Below are 24018 nucleotides of genomic sequence, written 5' to 3' on the forward strand. Positions count from 1 at the left end.
CTTAAACCTCTACCTGACTTTTATTTTACACATATAATCAATAATTTTTATAAGAAACCAATAAATGGACAGAAGTTGTTTCTTTCAAACAAGAAAAGTCTAGAAATCCACTACTGATATTGTTTCACAAGATTATATCGCCAGACAACAAGTTATTTCTGACAGATTTCAAAATGAAGTGTATTTTTGTGAGATTTAGGACAATATTATGAGTAATGAGAAGCGTATGTTTGCATTCACCAAGTTGAAAGCTGCTTTGTATTTACTAGCAGAGTTTACAGAATGTGTTGCAACTCTGATGAGCAGCAGTATGTGTACAAGTACTGCAAGCTCATGTCCAGAACACCATAACGAACCTGCTTAGCAAAAATGAGAATTTGGAGAATAAATATAAATGCTCCCTCTAATTTCATGGCCAAAGCATACTGAAGCAAGGAAGGAGTAGGTTTTATTTGTGCAATTATGAAAAAATTGTTAAATTAGTTTTATTGGTACTTTAGAAGGTGAATAGGGCTATTGCTACAAATTCAAATAACACATTCAAATGATGGAATATCTATTATGTATTATTTATTAATTTACAAAAATATAAATATTTGAAATATTCTATATCTAAATTAGATTGTAGATTCTTCAGTATGGTTCTTTCATTTCACAAAAAAAAAAGATCTAATAGTTTAGTTGTGGATACATGGAAACATAAGGATATATTAATTACATAAATAAATCAAAGATCCTTTATAAATTCTGTTCATGTTAAAATTCACATTTCTTTTCCATAGTTTTTAATGCTTAATACCATAAGTATCTGAAAAATTACTTTTTGCGTATGTAGATGATAAGTTCTGTTCCCTGAGGACCTAAAACTGAATTACTCAGTGCGCTCTGACAACACTCAAGATAAATTAAATACAATCAAAATGAATCGTGATGACTTTCTCTTTATATTCCTATTTTAAAATAAAAAGCCCTGACAAAAAAAGAAGGAGGAAAAAAAAAAAAAAAAAGCATTACCTTCTCATATGGCCCAATTAAGAGAATTAAAGACTTGAGGCCATATAATTTGCTATGGCAATTTTATATTGAACTACACTACAATGATCTGCCAGAAATTTGGCTGCATTCCCAGCCTCAAATATTATGCAAAGGGATTTGATAGTCTGAGAAGCAAAAAGTACTTTAGTGTAAAAAAAAAAAATTACGTTTCAGAAATAAATAGTTAACAGTAAAAATTGGAGGAGAGGGGAAGGATGTTGTCATACTTGTCACACAGAATAATAAAAGTAGTCAGTTATGCCCTATTTTCTTGCAAGTTAAGTTTAGTGACAAAATTATAAGGAAGCTCAATTTTTCTCGAGGTCACAGCTAGGCAGGAATCACCTGAGATTAAATTCAAAATATTTCTATTTAACTTATTTTTAGGCTGGTTTTATTTATAATTCTTTTTAAATGTCCTTGTGTGAATTTCTTATGGGTTTCAACTGCTAAGTGAAAAAAAAGTTCAGCATATAAAAGTTTTACTTAGAAAATAAAGCCTAACTTTTAGTATATAGTTAATAAAGGACATAGTTAATAGAGGTGGCAAGCTTAAGAACTACTGTTTGTCCAAAAGAGAATGCCTTATAGGCATAATTTGAAACCCAATATGATCCATACACATAAATACAGAAAAAAAATTTTTTGCACTGAAAAAATTCTTGCAAGGTGTGCAAAAGTAAAGTCACACCACATAGTGTCAAAATCTATCAGAAGGTTATAAAGTAGTAGTAAAGAACATTTGTGTTATTGACATGAATTGATCAGAATTAACATATTACTTGAAGTTCTGGTCAACAGCATGTCTTCATTTTAGATAATTAATCATAAATTTTACTGTCAGTCTTTTTCTCAGTCCAATCTTTCATAAATATTTATTGATGGAAAAGGTAAGGAAAAGGATTAATTTCATTTTATCTTTTTGTTGTTTAGACAATTAGAATCACAATGCAATTCCAGTAATTTCATTAGAAGAGGTTTTTTGTTTGTTTTTTTTTTAATACCACAAATTAAAATCATAAAGGAAAAAGGATATGGATATTTGCTCTTGTCATTCCCATTAACACATCTGAGCAATTTCTAGTAAAATACCAGTGTACCTAGATTATTTATTTTTTAATTAGTTTCTATCTTATCATGTTCACCTAGTTGAAGCATGCAACTTATGCTATTTTTTATTATTTTCTGCATACAGGAAACTACAGGTAACATTTACTTACGCAGAAAGTACTGTGTAAAATCATACATAAAGAATGAAAACAAAGGAATGCAACAGAAATGGAGCAGAAGTATTACATTCATAATTTAAATACCTTGCTCATCAGATACCTCCAAGTATTAAACGCAGTATTTTTTCCCTTTCGTTTTCAACATAAATGATTACTGAAGTTATTGCTACATTTCTGCGGGGAATACTGTGACTATCTCCTATGTATCAGTAGCATAGTTAGGATCTGTGAGGATGGTCACGTGCAAAGAGTGGTGATCTGCTTTTCCTGTCCAGAAGGAAATCAAGGATGAGTAATGCCCTCAGGAGTCTGTACTGTACAGGGGACTTGTACAGTTTAATATCTTTATTAACAACATAGGCAACTGGTTGTGGATGACACCAAACTTGGAATTGAGGTAAATGTGATAAAATGAAGGAAAATCATCTAGAGAGAGATTTGAACAGGCTTGAGAATTGGGCCTACGTGAACTTCATGAAGTTCAAAAAAGCCAAGTTCAAGGTAGTATTTATACCTTGGTATCAGTACAGACAGAGGGATGAATTACTGAGAGTAATCATGTTCTCAAGAAAGAACTGGCAGTATTGGCCGATGAAAAATAAGACATGAGACAACAGCGTGCACTTTTGGCCCAGAAAGTCAGTTATGTATTGCTTTACATACAGAGAAGTGTGGCCAGTAAGTTAAGGGAGGTACTTCTACCCCTCTACTTCATTCCCAAGAGTGAAGAGACATCATATGGCAGTTCAGATGAGAAAATACTTTTCCAGCTAAATGTTGAAACTAGCAAAACTAATTTAGAATTGGTTCTGTAGATTATTTGAATAATTGTGGGTGGAGACAAGAAAACAGACTTAGTGTTTGCTTCCTCCTTCAATATTATTCCACAGTAGCTTACCTTACAAGTGAATTTCCAGAAAATATACCTAATAACAATAAGCAAAAGAGTTAAAAACAGTGGTAGTAGAAATGGAAGTCTACTTGCCCTGTTTACTTACTTCTTGCACCCTAAATCTGTGTATGTTAGACAGCAGATATCTTAATGTATGTCATGGTTTTATATTTTTTTTTGTTTTGGTTTGGTTCTCAGTATTCCGCATCAATACATCATGTAGTATACTGGGAGTTAAAGTGTTAATGCTCCAATTCCAGGCACCTATCCCTATACGTTACAGAAGTCATGGGATCTGACCCTTCCGGGTGGGGCGGTCTCTTACTGCCTGGCAGTGGGTGCTGGAGGGTGCTTTCCTGGCCGTTCCAAGCTTTTCAGGTTTGAATCGGTATCGGGAACTCTCTCTCTCTCCTGTTTTATTTGATTTATTAGTCTCAATTTCAATCAGATTGTATTATATTGTGTTATCTTGCATTCCGATATCATAATTAGTAAAATAAGTTTTCCTCCATAGATTGTTGCCGCTGTTTTTTTGTTTTCCTCCCTTCCTTCCCATTTTGTGGGCTGGGAAGGGGAGGGCAGGGGTCTACCGCCCCCCTGTCACGGGTGTAGATTGATCTCGTTAACTCCGTGACAGATTTTGGTGGAGAATGCGGGCATAGTTCTATTTCTTAGCTTTTGGAACGAATCTCTCTCTCTGCTCTTAGAGAGCTTCGTTAGGGAGCATTATCAGTAGTTTAAGTTTCTGTGCTGGAAAACTTGACCTTGAAAGACTAGGCGTGCTGCCAGTGTTCTGGGATATTTGTAAACTTTGAGCACTGCTCAGTCTGGGTAGTGCCTTTTTTTTTTTTTTTTTTTTCCCTTTTTCCTCCTTCTTCTTGTCAGTTTCAATTCATTAACCCCTGTTTTAATAGACACCAGCAATGAACCCACTTTTCATTGTGGGGGTGTTGAGTAAAGGCTTACAAACCGTCATGTTACTCTCAACCTATTGGCAAATTGTCAAGGCCATAATTACTTGTTGTGGAATTATGTTCATATATAACTACTTAAGGGCATTGACGGAGACACCTGCATGGTACCTGTATGCAATGTGGTATGGTCTGAATTTTGACATTCACATCCCAGATGGAATGGCTAATTTTACAAACAGCACAACGTTCAGACCAGTCTCCAGGCTTCCTTATCGGTTTGTCAGACGGTTTTCGAATTCTGAATTAATACTCATGGGCGTGCTATTGTTTTCCTGGATTGTGATTATATTCCTTTACAAAGGGAAGGAGTCTCCTCCAGAACCAGAGAGTGCTGACTGGCAGGGAATATGGAGAGGTTTAGGAAAGATCTTAAAAGCAAGGGGACCCGCAGTGTCATGGGATTTCACACTTGAACATCTGTGGGATCCTGAGAAACTAAGTCAGTATTTGAGTCAGGGACAGCGCGGCTTACATAACTCTAAGGAGGTACAACTTATTTGGGGTTTGGCTTGTGCTTACCGCGCCCTATATAATACTATTCTGGAGAGAGAGAGTTTCCGAGCTGAGGTTCAGGCCAAAGTGGAGAATCTCCAAGTCAAATCTGATCAGTTACAAGAGACACCAGTAACAATATCAGTTGCTCCTGTGGAAGGCAAGAAATGGAAACGAGTGTCCACGCGTCTAGAACGGAAAAAAGAAGAAGCGGAGGCGGAGGAGGAGGAAGATCCAGGCGAGGGGCCCTCCTCAGAACCACCACCATCGCGAAAAGCAAAAGGAAAAACTAAGAGACATGCAGAAGAGACTGATGATGAGGACATCCTTATTACTACTCGTCGGCCCCTGAAGATGACTGAAATCCAAGGTTCAAGAAAGGAGTTCACACGGGGCCCGAATGAAACTATTGTTTCCTGGTTGGTTCGTTGTTGGGACCGCGGGGCCAATAGCTTGTTTCTAGATGGTAATGAAGCTCGCCAACTAGGAGCCATTGCCAGAGACCCAGCTATTGATCGAGGAATTGGTCGATGTTTGGATGAGTCTGCCTCCCTTTGGGAACGAGTGCTAATAGCCGTGAAAGAAAGGTATCGCTTCAAAGACGGCTTGAAGCCTGTGATGAAAAGATGGGATACAGTTGAAAAGGGTATCCAGTACTTGAGGGAAATGGCTGTGGTGGAAATGCTGTTCGACCCTAACTTTGTTCCTAACCACCCACGACAAGAACGCGATCCTGAGAGAGTGAGGACGACGCCTGAGATATGGCAGAGACTCATAACAACAGCACCAGACAGATATGCCGGTACACTACTGTCAGCTAATGACAGATACCGGGAACAAGAGAGAATACCCTTAGTTTTTGAATTGATTCTTACGCTCCAAAACTACGAACAACAGCTACCCCCAACTCACGCTTCCATTGCTGCCATCTCACAAGTAACGAACCAACTGAATGAAATGCAGGAGCAAATATCTCAACTGATTAATCGTGACAAACCTGTGCCAATATCAGAAGTGCCCAGTGAAGATCAGGATAATCAAAAGAGTCTACTGAAGGAGCTGATCAAACTAATGCGAATCCTAACTAACGACGATGAACCTCCCTACTCATGGGCACCATCAAAAATCTCAGCTATTAAAAGCAAACGCTTTCCGGCTCCAGTGAGGAACAATACATCGCGAATTGCCTTGTGGCGTTACCTACGTGACCATGGAGAAGACATGAGAAAATGGCACGACCAAGCTACTCCTGTACTACGAGCACGGGTGAAAGAATTACAAAGCAGATCAATCACCAGTGCAGTTGCTCCACTTATCACAGGTAATGAATAGAGAGGCCCTGCCTTCAGCCAGGGGGGGGAAAGGGATAATCGAGTATATTGGACTGTGTGGATTCGATGGCCTGGCACGTCAGAACCACTGAAATATAAGGCACTGGTGGATACTGGTGCACAGTGCACTCTGATGCCCTCGAGTCATGAAGGGACAGAATCAATCCATATTTCCGGGGTGACTGGAGGCTCTCAAGAATTGACTGTGTTGGAGGCTGAGATAAGCCTCACTGGTAAGGACTGGCAAAAACATCCTATTGTAACTGGCCCAGGGGCTCCATGTATACTAGGTATCGATTACCTCAGAAGGGGGCATTTCAAGGATCCTAAGGGGTATCGGTGGGCCTTTGGGATAGCTGCTGTGGACACAGACAACATTAAGCAGCTGTCTGTTTTGCCTGGCCTATCAGAAGATCCGTCTGTTGTGGGGTTGCTGCAAGTAAAAGAGCAACAGGTACCGATTGCTACAAAAACGGTGCATAGACGGCAGTACCGCACCAATAGGGATTCCTTGCTCCCCATTCATAAGTTGATTCGTCAACTAGAGGATCAGGGAGTGATCAGCAAAACTCACTCACCCTTTAACAGCCCCATATGGCCAGTACGTAAAGCCAGTGGAGAATGGAGACTGACGGTGGACTACCATGGCCTGAATGAAGTCACACCCCCACTGAGTGCTGCTGTGCCGGACATGTTAGAGCTCCAATATGAACTAGAGTCAAAGGCAGCCAAATGGTATGCCACCATTGACATTGCTAATGCCTTCTTTTCCATTCCTTTGGCCAAAGAATGTAGGCCACAGTTTGCTTTCACATGGAGGGGCGTTCAGTATACTTGGAACCGTTTGCCCCAGGGGTGGAAACACAGCCCAACCATTTGCCATGGGTTGATCCAAACTGTATTGGAACAAGGCAGTGCTCCTGAGCACCTGCAGTACATTGATGATATCGTTGTGTGGGGCGACACAGCAGAAGAAGTCTTCACGAAAGGAGAGCGAATAATCCAAATTCTTCTGTGTGCTGGTTTTGCTATTAAGCGGAGCAAAGTGAAAGGACCTGCTCAGGAGATTCAGTTCCTAGGTATAAAGTGGCAAGATGGCCGTCGTCACATCCCAACAGATGTGATTGACAAAATCAGTGCCATGTCTCCACCCACTAATAAGAAAGAGACACAATCGTTCCTGGGCGTAGTGGGTTTTTGGAGAATGCATGTTCCAAACTACAGCCTCATTGTAAGTCCCCTTTATCATGTGACGCGAATGAAGAATGAGTTTACATGGGGCCCGGAGCAGCAGCAGGCTTTTGAACAGATTAAACAGGAAATAGCCCGTGCCGTGGCCCTAGGGCCAGTACGAATGGGACAGGGTATAAAGAACATCCTCTACACTGCTGCTGGAGAGAAAGGTCCCACTTGGAGTTTGTGGCAGAGAGCCTCAGGAGAGACCCGAGGTCGACCCCTGGGATTCTGGAGTCGAGCTTACAGGGGGTCAGAAGAGGGCTACACTCCAACTGAAAAGGAGATCTTAGCCGCGTATGAGGGGGTTCGGGCTGCTTCTGAAGTAATCGGTACTGAAACGCAGCTTCTTCTGGCACCTCGGCTGCCAGTGCTGAACTGGATGTTTAAGGGAAAGGGTTCCTCCACCCATCATGCTACCGATGCCACTTGGAGTAAGTGGATTGTGCTGATTACGCAGCGAGCGCGGATGGGGAATCTCAACCGTCCAGGAATCCTAGAGGTGATCATGGACTGGCCTGAAGGCAAAAAGTTTGGAACATCACCAGGAGAAGAAGTAGCACGTGCAAAAGAGGCCCCACCATACAATGAACTACCAGAAAATGAAAAGAAATATGCTCTGTTCACAGATGGATCATGTCGTATTGTGGGAAAGCATCGCAGATGGAAAGCCGCTGTGTGGAGCCGCACACGACAAGTTGCAGAGGCCACTGAAGGAAAAGGAGAATCGAGCCAATTTGCAGAGGTAAAGGCTGTCCAAATGGCCTTGGATGTTGCTGAACGGGAGAGGTGGCCAATGCTTTATCTTTACACTGACTCATGGATGGTGGCAAATGCTCTATGGGGATGGTTACAGCAGTGGGAGCAAAATAACTGGCAAAGAAAGAGTAAACCTATTTGGGCTGCTGAATTGTGGAAAGATATTGCCGCCCGAACAAAGAAAATGGTTGTAAAGGTGCGCCATGTAGATGCTCATGTGCCCAAGAGTCGGGCTACAGAAGAACAGCAAAATAACCATCAGGTAGACCAAGCTGCCAAAATTGAGGTGGCCCAAATAGACCTGGACTGGCAGAACAAGGGTGAATTATTTTTAGCTCGATGGGCCCATGAGACCTCGGGTCACCAAGGGAGAGATGCGACACATAAATGGGCTAGAGACCGAGGGGTGGACTTAACTATGGACGCTATTGCACAGGTTATTCATGATTGTGAAACATGTGCCATAATCAAACAAGCCAAAAGGATGAAACCACACTGGGGGGAAGGGCGATGGCTAAAGTATAAATACGGAGAGGCATGGCAGGTTGATTATATCACCTTGCCACGATCTCGCAGTGGTAAATGTTATGTGCTTACTATGGTGGAGGCAACAACTGGGTGGCTTGAAACCTATGCAGTACCCCATGCTACCGCCCGAAATACCATATTAGGTCTTGAGAAACAAGTCCTGTGGCGACATGGTACCCCAGAAAGAATTGAGTCAGATAATGGGACTCATTTTAAAAATTCTCTTGTAAATACTTGGGCCAAAGATCATGGCATTGAGTGGATTTACCATATTCCCTACCATGCACCAGCCTCTGGTAAAATTGAACGATACAATGGGTTGTTAAAAACTATGCTGAAAGCAATGGGAGGCGGTACATTTAAACACTGGGAGAAGCATTTGGCAGAAGCCACCTGGTTAGTCAATACCAGAGGATCTATCAATCGTGATGGTCCTACCCAATCCAGCTCCCTACTTACTGTAGACGGAGATAAAGTCCCTGTTGTACATGTAAAGAACATGTTGGGAAAAGCAGTTTGGGTTCTTCCAGCTTCTGGAAAGGGCAACCCACTCCGTGGTACTGTTTTTGCCCAGGGACCTGGGACCACTTGGTGGGTAATGCAAAAAAACGGGGATGTTCAATGTGTACCACAAGGAAACTTGATGCTGGGGGAGTGCAGTCGATAATTCTATGTATATGTGTGTGTGTGTGATGCATTTTAATCATCTTTTTCGCTTATATATGTATATAAATTAATAATGTAATAAATAATAATGATGTAGTGATGTAGAATAAGGGGTGGAATGTCATGGTTTTATATTTTTTTTTGTTTTGGTTTGGTTCTCAGTATTCCGCATCAATACATCATGTAGTATACTGGGAGTTAAAGTGTTAATGCTCCAATTCCAGGCACCTATCCCTATACGTTACAGAAGTCATGGGATCTGACCCTTCCGGGTGGGGCGGTCTCTTACTGCCTGGCAGTGGGTGCTGGAGGGTGCTTTCCTGGCCGTTCCAAGCTTTTCAGGTTTGAATCGGTATCAGGAACTCTCTCTCTCTCCTGTTTTATTTGATTTATTAGTCTCAATTTCAATCAGATTGTATTATATTGTGTTATCTTGCATTCCGATATCATAATTAGTAAAATAAGTTTTCCTCCATAGATTGTTGCCACTGTTTTTTTGTTTTCCTCCCTTCCTTCCCATTTTGTGGGCTGGGAAGGGGAGGGCAGGGGTCTACCGCCCCCCTGTCACGGGTGTAGATTGATCTCGTTAACTCCGTGACAATGTACCAAAAAAGAACAATATGTTCCTCAAGTTGATCAGTACTGAACTTAATATTTGAGTACTATTTAAAAGCACATCTTATGAACACATTACAAAATTAATTTTATATGTATTTTGAAGTGCCTTGATAGGTATTCCATACAGTTCATCTTCACAACAAGCTGTGAAAAACATCCATATCAAACTCTCCACTCCCATCCCAATAACAACACTGGCTTGCAGCTAATTAGGTTCTATCCTACATAGAACAAAATTTTCAGACAAATCCCATGCCTAAAAAAACAGATACACCTTTCCAAGGTCAACTCTTCTTGAGTAAGTAAGTGCATAAACAGATGTAGCAGAAAATTCTGAATTTAACCGCTATTATTTAACACTGTAAGTAATGGAATAAACTGATGGGCAAACACTATGCAGATCTCTCCTATTAAATATACATTAAAAATGTATGGGAAAAGTCACCTTAGAAAATCCTAAAACTATTTAATCTAAAGATCCCAGTAATTGCAGTAATGAGAATGTGGAGAAGGCTGCTTAGAACAGTAATATAATAAAAAACTTTAAAATTGTCTTGCAGTAATCATCCCACAGATTGCCTGTAGCCATATGCCATATCACTCCTTTTTCTTCTCTTCTTCTTCTTTTTTTTTTTTTTTTTTTTTTCCTTTTCATCGTCTTACGAGATCCATAAAGGGCAACCTTTGTTTAATAGCAACATCTGACATTTATGGCTATGCCTCAGATAGACAGTGTCCCTTTCAATTTATGAAGTCGTAAGCGCATCATATCTCTTTTCAGGACAACAATGTATGGTAACTGAGTTTGTTTTGCAAATATTAAAGCAATTTTTAAGCCACATCAAAGAAGTTGCACAGTGACAAGCACAGGCGATTTCATTTGGTAAATAGACAGTATGGCATATCTGAGTTTGACAAGATTGAAGAATAAAACGCTGTCTTCAGAATAAATCCATGTGATAAAAGAACATAGTCAAAACTTTCCGTAAGGGCAGAGAACCCAATTGAAATATTGATTACATTAGTGCTTGTTGGAGTCAATCGTATACAAATGACAGAACTCTGGAAGGACTCTTGTTCAGATAGATCTCAACTTGGATTTTCATCAGAAAACTTGCTTAAAGAAATTTGTTTTAGTTCAGCACTGAACAAGAGATTATAAATTAATCTTAAAAATCTCAAAAATGCCTTAAAAATGCATAAAACACATAAGAATTTATTAAGTTTACATTTGATTTACTTTATGATTTCTGCATTCCTAGGGTTCATTTGCACTTTTTTTTTTAGCAATTTCATGGAAGGAATATCCAAACTTATTTATATTTAGTTTTTCTAAGGAGTTTCTATCTAAATTACTAGGAATTTGCAATATTGAATGGGAAATTTAGGAAAATGGACTTTTCAGTTCAGCAAGAAAACTAATAGAATCACACATAATCACAAAATTGGGGGAGTTGGAAGGGTCCTCTGGAGATCATCAAAATCTTCCTGCTAAAGGAGGTTCCTTGCAGTAAGTTTCACAGGAACGCATCCAGACAGGTCTTGAATATCAACGGATAAGTAGACACCATGACATTACTGGGTAGTTTTTTTCTGTTACCTATCATCCTCTAAGTAAAGAAGTTTCGTTTTTCCATACAGAACTTCATGTGTTCCATCTCTGCCCATTGGTCTTTGTCCTGTCACTATGCACCATCTAAAAGAGCCTGAGCTCATCCTCCTGGCCTCCACCCTTCAGATATTCATAAGCTTTTATAAAATCCTGCCTGTCTTCTCTTCTCCAGGCTGAACGACTCCAAGTCTCTTGGCCTTTCCTCATAAGAGAGAAGCTCCAGGCTCCTCCTCATCTTTGTGGCCTTCCAGTGGACTGTCTCCAGGTAAAAGAATAATATTCCCCTAGTAAACTTTCATACTATTCTAGCAGATGACAAAAGAAATCCTGTAACTAGGTTACACAGAAAAGGTTGAGCAGGAAAAACTGATTTAGCAAAAAGATATACTTCTATAATATTTATTGTTTTCATCGAAGAACAATGAAGGACTCTTAGTTCCCTTGGAACTAAGGAAGAGGACTACTATTAAACTGGTGGATATAACATATCTTTCTTACTATTAAATCTTAAGGCAAACTCACCAGAAATACATGATTCTCCTTCAGACACACTAACAATAAAAAAAAAAAAAAGAAAAAAGAAAAAAACTAAGCTCAGCAGACCAATATTTTCCTAACACATTTTATCCATAATTCCTAATAATGTCTAAAATTAATTGGAGGTTGACATTTTATAGCCTTACCAAAACACAAGCAGCTTTATATTTCGCCAATACTAGGCATTAAACATTACTCACAGACACTTATGGAATATGCATATTTGCAGATTTAGGTGGCAGATGGGCAGGGTATTTCAAGGTTAATGCTACTTTAATCTCCATAGATGACAGTTAACATTATTAAGAATGCTGACAGATTTACATTATGAGTATTGAGTCTGTGAATACCAAACTCACAAGATATTGTGAACCTTTGCAGGTTCATGAATACACTTACCACCTTTGTCTTAAGAGTTTAGGGTCATATTAGCACAGTGGCACTCCCAAAGCTTGTGAGACCTTCAGTAGAGTTTAGTGCACTCTCACTATTCAGAATCTACATGTAGAGGTTTCAGAGGCTACCCTTTATTGGTTTTTATTAGACATCATTCATAACTACTCTTCAGGTTGATTTGAATTTCTGTTTATTTCAAATCAGATGTGTATTCTTGCAGTAAGATCTTGATGGTCTTTACTGTGCTTTTGTGCTAGGTATAGTCTCAGAGTCCACAGTGTTTTCTAATACCTTAATGGCTCTTACTATCAATATTGGAGAGTGGATGTATATGCATTGTTTAATTTATTGTTTGTTTACATTTAAGTATCTCAAATTTAGAGTCCTTTTACTAATCATACATACGTTTTGCTGCAGAGATTCTTTGGTAACACCTGTGAAAGTTTATCAGCAATTCTGTGAGAAGTATTTGAACACTGACACTATGTTCATTAATGAAATTTCTGTACTGGCAGATTTTTTTCCTCTGGTGTTCTATCCAGTAATTTTTTTTATATATTTTCACATTACAAAAAAAATATATGTTTATCCTAAGAATGCCTAATTACCTTCCTTTCACATTGCTGTTACTACTTTGCTGCCAGATGCATAGTTTGTTAATTATCACGTGATCTGGAAAACATTTTGTAAATATTTTATGGGAAACCATAAAATCAACCAAAATCCTTTGTAAAGCAGAGCTATTATTCAACAGCATTTCACCCAGAAGGACTTGTAGGAAATTAGAAAGACTCGGGTCTTACTGTATATGTAACCTTTACAAGCTGATAGAATATCTTGCTGATCTTACAAATAGCAACGATCATCTAAAGAGTAGACACTGTTACTGTTTTGTCTAGTGTGTTTCTTTAATTAAGGCATGGAGGAGAATACACTATGGAGTGGCTTTGTGAATTTGGGGATGACCATGCAGTAACTGCAAATTCACACTAATGCAGATGGGCACAGAAACAGATTTTTGTATAGCTATAGTACTTGGGTTCACTTTAGTTTATACTTGAAATTATGTAACTGTATGTATTTTTTATTACTACATTTTGTTCTGATTTAGAGGTCTTAATCACAAAAATATTGGCAGATAGAATGCTACATTTTATTCAAGAGAAGATCTAAGAATTTATTTTGATCGTAGTGGCATGGGAGGGATCATGTGATCATGTCTATTGCTATTTGCTTTGCTCTTCTATGCTGTTAATATCACATATCATTTTCATTCTGTTTCATGTACCCTTCCACATTACACCTTTAACCACTCCTTTCAATGAGAACAAATGTATTTCTTCAATATGTATTTCCTAGTTCTTTAAAACTTCTGTTTCCTACTTCTTTCAACCTCATTTTTGTTGTATGGCCCTGGAATACCAATTACTTTCTATAACAATTGTGTATATTTGATATTTGTTCTTAAGTATAACACTCATTACTTGACGCAAGAATATCTATTATTTGTAACAGAGTTGAAAATGAGTTACTTTCAAACTGCTGCTTTTGTGGGATTCACAGTGTATTCACAATGTTATAGCACAAATCACTTAAAAGTGCACAAACCATGGGTTTGGCTTATTTGTCTATTTCTCAAATATTATACTTTTTTTTCATCTACTATCCTGAATTTGTGGAAAAAAGATACCAACATGTGCTGTAACAGGCAACGTTTTTAAGATAGTTCTTTGCTGTGTGAATTCATCGTTATGAGAAATAAGAAGAAATTGAAAAAGAAAATCTGAGACACTGACTCTGTATTAAATGTATTGATACCAAATGTATCAATACCAAATGTATTGATAGCATCTAGCACTTCAATTAGAATTTCCAAGAAAGTTCATAGCAGAGCCATGGGTAAGCAACAGTGTCTGGCCCATCTAACTGGAGCTCATGAACCACAGTTCTAGCCAGTCATGACGCTGGATTCCACACATATATTTTAAGGAGAGAAACAGTTCTTTCATTATAGAGTTTCCTTCTCTTCTTCCTTGAAAAGGTCAGTAATGGCAGGTGGGCTTCAAATTGCATAGTCTATTTCCTCCCTTGCCCTTTTCAGAGGCAGAATCCATGCAAAACATAAAATACCATGTAAGCTTGAAGAAAGGGCTAGAATAGATTTGGAAGAAAGTGCTGGTTATCAAAGTCTTTCAAGTGAAACATCATTGTTAGACAATCTTGCATAGAAGTTTGTTCTGTCTTTTTAACCCACAGTGAAATTTCTTTGTAAATATATGCCAGATACTGTGTAAATCGTCACAGAACCAGTCAGAGAATTAAGATTTATTTTATCTTCACTTTTATTTTTGCTATATTTTTTTTTACAATTAGGCCTTTTTAATACTGATCTTAAATGGATGTTGATGGTGGAATGTGAAGGAAAGAAGAAAATGTTCAGTGGAAGGAAAATTGCATACCAGCACATCGTTTAACTTTTCATTAAAACTGTTAACTATAGAATAGAAAATAAAAAGTGTAAGTTAAACTTAAGAGGGGAGCTCGGAAGCTACAGATATCAAAAACTTCCTGCTATATGTTTGGACTTTGTCCCAGAGCAAGTAGTTATCTTGAGTATATTTTCAAATAACTAAGTATGCCAGAAACACAGAGAGAATTCTTACTACTACAAAGTGAAAATGTGCACAGTCTAAGCTTGTTGCAAAACAGCCATTTTATTCGCCACATTTTTTATGGTATTCATTAGCAGCAAGGCAAAAAAAAAAAAAAAAGTGTGAGAGAGGAATATATTAAAAAAGAATGAAGAAATCTATACCACCGTGCACATCACATTGCTTGTATAAGCCAACCTTCCCTTCCCTTCCCTTCCCTTCCCTTCCCTTCCCTTCCCTTCCCTTCCCTTCCCTTCCCTTCCCTTCCCTTCCCTTCCCTTCCCTTCCCTTCCCTTCCCTTCCCTTCCCTTCCCTTCCCTTCCCTTCCCTTCCCTTCCCTTCCCTTCCCTTCCCTTCCCTTCCCTTCCCTTCCCTTCCCTTCCCTTCCCTTCCCTTCCTTCCCCTTTTCCCCTCCACTCCCCTCACTTCCCCTCCCCTCCCCTTTCCTTCCTTTCCTTTCCCCCCCGCTTCCCTTCCCTTCCTTTCCCCTCCCTTCCCTTTCCCTCCCCTCACCTCCCCTCTCCACCCCTCCCCTCCCTTCGCCTCCCCTCCCCTTTCCTTCCTTTCACTTCCCTTCCCTCCCCTTCCCTCCAAAAGGATAGCAGAGAAGGTAAACAAGTAAAATATTAGATAGACGGATCTAAAGAAAACCATTCTGTTCTTCATATTCAATTGTGTTCTAAAGATAAAAATATGTTAGCAGGCTTTGAAAAAGTCAGGATTTTCCAAATGCTACTAAAAGTTGCTTATTTTCACCAATAATATCATTTATTTCTTTGTGACACAGACCTATAATTTGTAAAAATCTTCAAGTGTTTTCATATCTTTGAATTTACCATAACTGAACATTGTAAGGTATAGTACAATGTACAATCTTCAGTCACCTGAAATAATAATTGATCTTTGTTTTCTGTCTACACAGGCAAAAATCTTGCTCCAGCTGTAATTTTCTGATATTTTACATACTGTTTCTCTTTTGCGGTCTCTATCTCACATAGAAGTACGTACAGCTCTGTATGCACGATATATTAGAAATTTTCTCTGTGATTCATAGGTTACAAATCAAAACGTCACAAAACTATCTCTTCAATAAGCTATAACTGGTTATTTATTATCAGTGCTTTTGTTCCCTGAAAATATCCAAGCAATGCTTTCTCGTCTAAATTTTTTAATTTATTTACATGCTTTCAGTATATTCTAAGAAAAATGCTTTCAATTCTGGTTTTACACAATGCATGTGTACCTCATTCTTACCTACTTCTCCTGGTGAATTCATGTCTACATGATGCTGTGAATAATAACTGGAGTGATGGCATTTGCAACATAAATGTTGGACTGAGAATTATGGGCTAAGTTCTGATGTCCAGTCTCATATAATTATCATCACCTGTCTTTGAGTGTGTTTTCTATGCTCTTGGAAATGTCCCCTTTCTTTTGTTAATTAAGGTTTTATTGATACCCACCAACCCTACAGGCCTACTAGGGCAAGCTCTTCACTTTTTGGTCAAGGGTTAAATCCAAAAATACATCCTATTCCACCAAGGATAAATCCTGAAGGGTTTAATTTAATTGTTTTATGCCAAAATGAGTTATGTCATATTGTCACTAGCAGTACACGGAGTGACACATTATTCTATAACCTGATGTAACCCTTGGATTTGAATGGTAATTAGATCTTCTCTTCTTACTTATTTATTATTAAACTAGTGAGGATTGTGAGATTTTTAATTTTTCAAAAGAATAAAGCATATAAAAAGTTCAGCATACTTCTAAGTGTACATTTACTGTCAAGTAGATGTTCCATATTACAGTATTCTGCAATTCTTAAAGGTAGTCATTAGTCTGAAACTGATTCCTTCAATGTATCTGTTTTTTTTTTTTTCTGTGGTTTTGTTTTGTTGTTTTTTTTCTTTTTCTTTTCTTTTGTGTTAAATGCCAGTTTAGAGTACAATGTTTACTTTTCTCATGACAAATAGAACAGTTCCTCTGACATCAGTGGTCCACATCTTACAGTCAATACCTTAGAATTTCATATTGAGCACCACAAAGGGGAAGCATTTGATTATTTGTTCTTTTTCTCTGAAAGATAACCTCAGCTGAAGAGTAAGCACACCTGGTACCTGGCTTGAAATAATAAATACAACATGTACAGCAGTTTTGTGGCAGCTAAAGGCTCGTTAAAGCTATAAAGGTAACCATAGGAGAGAACTAAGGTTTGAAGTAAAACACTTTTTTGTCTGTCAGGTTGTGCTAAACATTTTGTACGATCGATAAAGGGACAGCTTTTATCAGTGACAGTGATAAGACAAGGTTTATAACATAAAGTCTTATAAAGGGAATCCAATTACTCTTGGCTACTCTTAGTTCTGTCCTTTCACGCAGAGGAGCTTCCAATTATGGGCAGTCCATTTATAGGGTTCACCAATCACAACTTGAGAATAATACATGGACCTCCCCACAGTGAAGGTCAAAGCAGTAACTGAAGGATGTATAGAAGCTACCATGGCAAAAGGCAGCATAGGAATTTATAAATACCATTCCAACAAAGTAAAAATTTTCAAAATGGTCTGTTTGGGCCATAGCATATACTCAGGTATTTTCTATGACCAGAAATTGTCTGTCATCCAAGTCCAAAAAGTTCTATAATGTACTCAATGAACACAATAGCAATATAAAAGAGATTATAAAATGAGAATGCTAGAAACAAGGAGGGGGGGGGGGGAAGACAAAATAAAAAACTTCAGCAGATCTGTCAGAAACTATAATCAACTAGCGGAATATATGTTACAAGTTGTCTCATTAATTTTCCTTTGAGTTAGAGAACCTCAGGCTCCTGATCAATCTGACTGGAACATGGGTGTCCAACCTTTTGGCTTGCCTGGGCTGCAGTGAGTGAAGAGGAATTGTTTTGGGCCTAATATTAAATATATAGTATACTATAAGTATATATAGAGTACATAGTATACTATAACCTATATAAGTAATTGTCAGTGGTTTACAGGCTGGTTCAGCTGGTTCTGTGACTATCGGAACAGAGGTATCTGCAGATCTGTGCCTCCAGAAAGGGGAAACAGGGGACCCTGAATAATTAAAAACAGGGGCAACAGTCTGAGGAGAAACAAACGAATTTACTACGTATGGTATCGGAATGCAAGATAGCACACTATAATAAAATATAATAAAATATAATTAGAATTGAAGTTAATAAATCAAATACAATGAAAGAAAGAGTGTATGAGAAACTGAAGGCCTCACCATACACCAAGGTGAGAAGCAGTCGGGTTGAGAAGCAGGGAGGAGAGCCGAAGGAAAAAGGGACATCATGTGACTTTGCCAGGGATTATATCTCCTCTCTGAATGCAAAGTGTTCTGGGGAATGTAGTTTTTCTTCTCTTCTGGAGAGGTGCCCGGAACTGGAGCATTAACCCTTTAACTCCCAGTGCACTACTATCATGATGTCATGATATGGAATACGAATAACCAAAAATCATAAAACCATGACATTCTTCCCCTTATTCTACATCACTGCATCATGCTTAGTATATACAAACAAACCAAATTAACGAGCATTAAACACATGCACACACAAACCTATGTATTTAGATGGAATTACTGACTGCACTCCCCAACATCAAATTCCCTTGTGGTACACATTGAATATCTGCATTTTTCTGCATCACCATCAAGTGGACCCAGATCCCTGGGAAAAATGGTTCCACAGAGAGGTTTGACTCAATATAGCTTATCACAACATGTTTTTTACATGTTCTACAGGGACTATATCTCCCTTGACAGTATGTATCAGGACCATTGCGATTGATAGATCCTCAAGTGTTGACCAACCGGGTGGGTTCTGCCAAATGCTTCTCCCAGTGCTTAAATGTTCTGCCATCCATTTCTTTCTATGTTGCATCTCTTCTTTGATGGCCCGAAGTCTCATGGGCTCACCGAGATAGAAACAGTTCACTCTTGTTTTGCCAGTCCAAGTCTATTTGAGCCACCTTAATTTTGGCAGCTCTGTCTACCTGATGGTTATTTTGTTGTTCTTCAGCATCTCAACTCGTGGGCACTTGAGCATCTACATGACACACCTTTACAATCATTTTCTTTGTTAGGGCAGCAATGTCTTTCCACAGTTCAGCAGCCCAAATAGAATTTACCCCTTCTACATCAGTTGTTTTGCTCCCACTGTTGTAATCACCCCCATAAGGCATTTGTCACCTCAGTCAGTATAAATGATGAACAACCTCTTTTTTATATTTTTTGTTAAAACATAAAAGAAGAGGGTAACAAAAACATAAAACTAGTGGGATATTTGACCCTTTTTTAAATCAAACTAATGTCTGCTTTAATGGAATAGATTGTAATTCATAGTGAGTTCTGAAGGTACTTGTCAGTGACATTTGATCTAATTTTACTCTTCCTGTGCTTCATTCTTGACAATATTTGTTTACAAACATACATACTGCCAAAAAGTGTTGACATGAATAAGATATGATTATGAAGTGAGGGATATTTTTCTCTGGTTAAGAGAGGTCTTCTAGAAGTCTAGTATAGAGACACAATCTAATTTTTGTTTGAGCTGAATATCTGATTGCCACTCTACTCATTCAGTTTGAAAATTCACAGGTAATGTCATTTACGTGAACTGAAAATGAAATTGCAAATGTACCAAAAAAATAACTTTTTTTAGAAAGAAATTCTCAAATTCTTTCATCAAGATAGAAAGCCAGGCTGCTTTTTCACTGTTCACAGGACTGTGTTTTACCAGTATTTCAACATTCATAACATTAATTCCTGTAACCTGAGCTTGCCATAATTTAATTTCATTTAGAACACTTTTCTGTTTTGAAATATAGTACAAATAATTTGAAATTCATGGGAACATGATTAATTCTTTTAAATAAGCAGTCAAACCCACTAAAAATACTAAAACTGTGAGCCATTTTTCATCTTCAGATCTTCCTTTTTATTCCAAAAAGGACTTGATTTCATTTTGCAAATCGCAAATTTTTTTAGCCTTTTACTCTGACTTAGCCATCTTACATCAGAAAAGAGAATGATGTCTCCATAACCAGCACCATACTTTAAAAGAATTCATTGAATTGGTGATGATTCAGTTCCTTGGACTTGATGATTTCACATGATTTCACAGATTTCATGACAATTTTCATTAAATTATTCTTTTTTTTTTTAAAGCTTATGCGCATTACTTTTTTTCATATATAATGCAGTGATATTTCATAAAATATGAGTGGCCAGCACCAATTTAATTGTCTTCTATTAATTTTAGACATTCCTTTCTTTTTTACCAGCCATCAGTGGAGTGCCACAGGCACAAAAATATAGGTGTATTTAAATATTGTTATCAGTAATCATTGTCTTTTAGTCACCAAGTGGCACAAGAACATGTAATGTGTAATGCACATGAGTTTTGATTTAACTGAGTATGTTTCGTGGGAGAAAAAGGTGGAACTAGCACTACACTGTGCCCTCTCCAGCACAGCATTCTGTTGTCTATTTTGCAGTATGCAAATGTACTTGAGGTACATGTGATTAACTTACAAAAAAATATTACTAAAAATCACATAATAATGTTAAAAAACCTACAAACTTTTGGAGCCACATTACTAGCTGCTCAGGGCTGACAGGACCCATGATCTGGACACATGTGGACTAGAGCTCATGATGTAGAGAAAGTAAAAAAGAGCTGTATAACTTATAATTGACAGTATCTTTTAAAGAAAAGCTGATAGGGCTATAAAAATACCTTACACCTACAAGAAACATAGAACAAGACTAGTTTATGTTGTCCTTCTGTTACACACTGTTCAAAATATTAAAATTAACAGGTTCATGTATTTTAGAGGCAGAAGAAACTGCTCTGGTAATTTAACTGAAACTTCTGAATGCAAGTTCATATAATTATTTTACTGTAGAATTACTCTTCCCCGGTCTGCTTTTAGCTTCACAACATGAGAAAAAAGTGGAATGCATTTATTATCAAGACATCCCTTGGTTTGTCTGAGATGTTTACTTTAAGTGGCATCTGTTTATTGGCAATAAAAGAAAGGAAGAAAAAAGCTAAACTCATTTAAATGCCTAAAGAATAATTCACTGTTTTGCTCAGTTATCTTTATTGACTTTTGCAGTGAGCCTTGATACCTAGCTCAGACTAGATCCTAGGTTCCTTAGCTGTCTGGAGAAGGATTCACACCCTTAGCCAGGAGAGGAAGGGTAGAATACCCTTTAAACAGCAAAACTGACCATCAGTGGTCTTCTAACACTCTTTGAATTTTTGATTCCAAAGATTCCCCTCTCGGTTTTCCGTATTTTCTCATTTTATTTAAATAAGAAGCCAGCTTCTAACAAACTGATATCTATACAGTGTGCACATAATTGTGCCAGTCCACCATGTCTGTCACACTGTGTGTAACTATGTATGTAGCACCCAGGAGGAGCTCAGGTCTTCACTGAATGACCTAGGGACCATACTTGACCTTTCAACAGAACAAAGATTTATCAGGCTGTTTGAATTCTTTATTATGTAGATATTCAAAAGCCTTCTACATTAGACAGACCTCCCAAGTCCATGAAATGTCTAGTTTGTCTGTCATTGGGGTAGAAAGAAAAAAGGCAAGGTAACTTCAGTTTATTTTGGGGGGGTTGTTTTTTGATTACTTAATATATTCTGTTTTGCAGAACCTGATAGACTGCAAATAAATAAATAGTAAAAATCACCAGATGAATACAGAGCCGTATATCATACAACAGTTTATAGCATATATTTGTAGGCTTCCAGTTATATCTCTTCTAAGGAAACAATACATACTGCCTCAGATAATGCTTATTATTACTTTACAGATCTCTAAAATTTTGTATATAATTGCTTTCGTAATGTTACAGGCTGTTGTATTTAATAAAATGCAGTTTACTATATACCTTACTAGATTTTCTGCATTGATCTATCTTCATTTATTCTAGGACCGCTCACTGTACGATAGTTCACTCTATGTCATCTGTTCAATATTATGACAAGTTGTACAACGTGGTATAAACGGCAATAATATATAAATATTATATAAATCTCTTAATTGTGGTTAAATATTTCACTGCCCCTGCTGGATTCTCCACATTATCCATGTCCTATACAGCTCAATCATTTTCTTGCATGCAATTATAGAATGGTCTAACAGTAAATACATTTGTTTATCTCTTTGGTAGTGATGATGTTTCATACTATACGAAGAAACCTGCTAAGAAAGGATGTTTTAGCAAAATGCTTAGATAGCAAGATGTTTAGATAGCAAAATTAAGGTTCTGCTTGTATTAACAACTAGATTTTCTAATTTACTTTCCTGACCTTATGACTTTTAATGTTCTCAGTGGGGACACATTATCTGTCAGTGGTTTCTGTGCTGTACTGTACTGGTCATCAGACTGCAGCACACTGAGACTCACAGCCACTTCAGTGACATGGATGCAGCAGGATGACCTTAAACACAATGATGATGCTGCCACTGCACAGTGCTCTCTGTTTCCTAAATGAAGTAAAGCAGTGCTTCAGAGAAAGGGAGAGTATTGTGGCTTGATTCTGTGTCTGTTGGTATTTAAATTTCATTTATGCTGAAATTATTTTTGAAAGAAAATAACATAAAAGAAAATAACATAGAAGAAAATAACAAGGCATATGACAAGTCATCTCACTTTTACTTGTCTGTGCTCTGTCCTATCTTCCTTCCAGCTGTTTGATAGATAAAATATTATTGCTTAGAATCTTGAGTAGAGCAGAAAAACTATACAGAGTACAAGAAATGGCCTATTCTGGAAAGTAGTTTAATTAGCAGTAGCACTGACTACTGTCTAAATCCTACTTCATGAAATAAATTGGTCGTATTTCCATACTAATTTGGAACAATTGTAATTGGAAACATCGTAGATTCCTTGTTTTGTGAGATGACTATTCATACGCCAAAAAAAAATCTTTTTATGTTTTTCTAAAATACAGTGGAATGATAGAAGGAAATGCTTTTTAATTAACACAAAAAAGAGAGTATTGACTTTCTAGTGAAATATAATCAAAGAGTGTGAGAAATGCTCATTATAATTTGACAAGTCCTTTTGTTTCAAATGAAATTATTTGCTATTAAAAATGTTAAAGAGTCTTAGGACATTTTATAGTGGTTATCGTTTCTTGCCAGACAATTTTTATACTACTGGGTGAAGAAGGGGATAAAAGCTTCCAGGCATACCTAGAAAGTGAGATGACAAATCAGAGATTTTGGAATGGACAGCCAATTAAAATTTGTCATTGTTCTGTGGACGCTGCCACTCACTGCTTACAGGATTTTGTTGTTTTCACTTTTGTTTATAAAACTAATTTAATTTCCAATTAAATGAAAGACATCTTCCCCTTCTAAACCACGGAAACATTGAAGAAAACCTATGTGAGAGACAGAAAAGAAATGTTATTGACTGAGTGAACCTTAATCCACAGAACTGGATTTTTAAAAAATTTACAGTTCCAAATTAAAAACAAAGTTGAAAACGCCAGCCTTCTTCTGCATCCCAGGTTTTCTCTGTAAGTGATGCATGGAGAAGAGACACCTTAAGGAAAGCCTTCTGCAGCCTAGACTCTTCCCTACGTTCTCCATCAAGGAGAAACTGGAAGCATTTATGTAGCATTTTGAGGAGAAACAAATGCAGCCTTGTCTTCCTGATCACACATAGAAAAGTTGCCAAGACTTCTCAGGGGCAGGGCGCCATGCTAGCTCCTAATCTGCACCCTCTGAATCAATCTTTGAAGGAACATTTACTCTTCCTTTTTTCAGGGCATCCAAAGAAGATGATGGGGTGTAAACACTTTCCCCAGTCTGGGCTGTCAGGGTTGCTCCATGCTCTGTGTCCCACTTTCTCCACTGTCATATTAGAAATTATATCCAAAAATTCAGGGATCTAACAATGAGGTACAATAAATATTTGCAAACATATAGATACATATATGTGTGTGTGTGTGATAGGTTTTGTTGTTGTTTTTTTTTTTTTTTTTTCTCCATTTAGAGATA

At 37.7% G+C, this 24018-nt stretch overlaps 2 protein-coding genes across 2 annotated transcripts; both read left to right on the top strand.

Annotated features, from left to right (window-relative positions):
- The first annotated feature begins 3317 nt into the window (after positions 1 to 3317).
- On the top strand, positions 3318 to 9168 carry LOC146545243 (uncharacterized). The gene is made up of 3 exons (XM_085220183.1): positions 3318 to 3534; positions 4432 to 4452; positions 7644 to 9168. Exons 1-3 carry the CDS (start codon positions 3445 to 3447, stop codon positions 9138 to 9140), a joined length of 1608 nt encoding a protein of 535 aa, XP_085076309.1. The 5' UTR covers positions 3318 to 3444; the 3' UTR covers positions 9141 to 9168.
- On the top strand, positions 4846 to 5954 carry LOC146545244 (uncharacterized). The gene has a single exon (XM_085220192.1). The coding sequence runs from the start codon at positions 4977 to 4979 to the stop codon at positions 5952 to 5954; it is 978 nt and encodes a 325-aa protein (XP_085076318.1). The 5' UTR covers positions 4846 to 4976.
- Positions 9169 to 24018: the final 14850 nt, after the last annotated feature.

This window comes from Meleagris gallopavo, chromosome 1, assembly GCF_905368555.1.
Source record: "Meleagris gallopavo chromosome 1, MGAL_WU_HG_1.1, whole genome shotgun sequence".
NCBI classification, from domain to species: Eukaryota; Metazoa; Chordata; class Aves; order Galliformes; family Phasianidae; genus Meleagris; species Meleagris gallopavo.

Coding starts and splice junctions, on each gene's coding strand:
- LOC146545243 (XM_085220183.1), top strand. CDS start 3,445: ATGGGATCTGACCCTTCCGGGTGGGGCGGTCTCTTACTGCCTGGCAGT. Junction 3,535..4,431: donor GGCCGTTCCAAGCTTTTCAG/GTTTGAATCGGT, acceptor TCCTTTACAAAG/GGAAGGAGTCTCCTCCAGAA. Junction 4,453..7,643: donor GAAGGAGTCTCCTCCAGAAC/CAGAGAGTGCTG, acceptor GTGCTGATTACG/CAGCGAGCGCGGATGGGGAA.
- LOC146545244 (XM_085220192.1), top strand. CDS start 4,977: ATGACTGAAATCCAAGGTTCAAGAAAGGAGTTCACACGGGGCCCGAAT.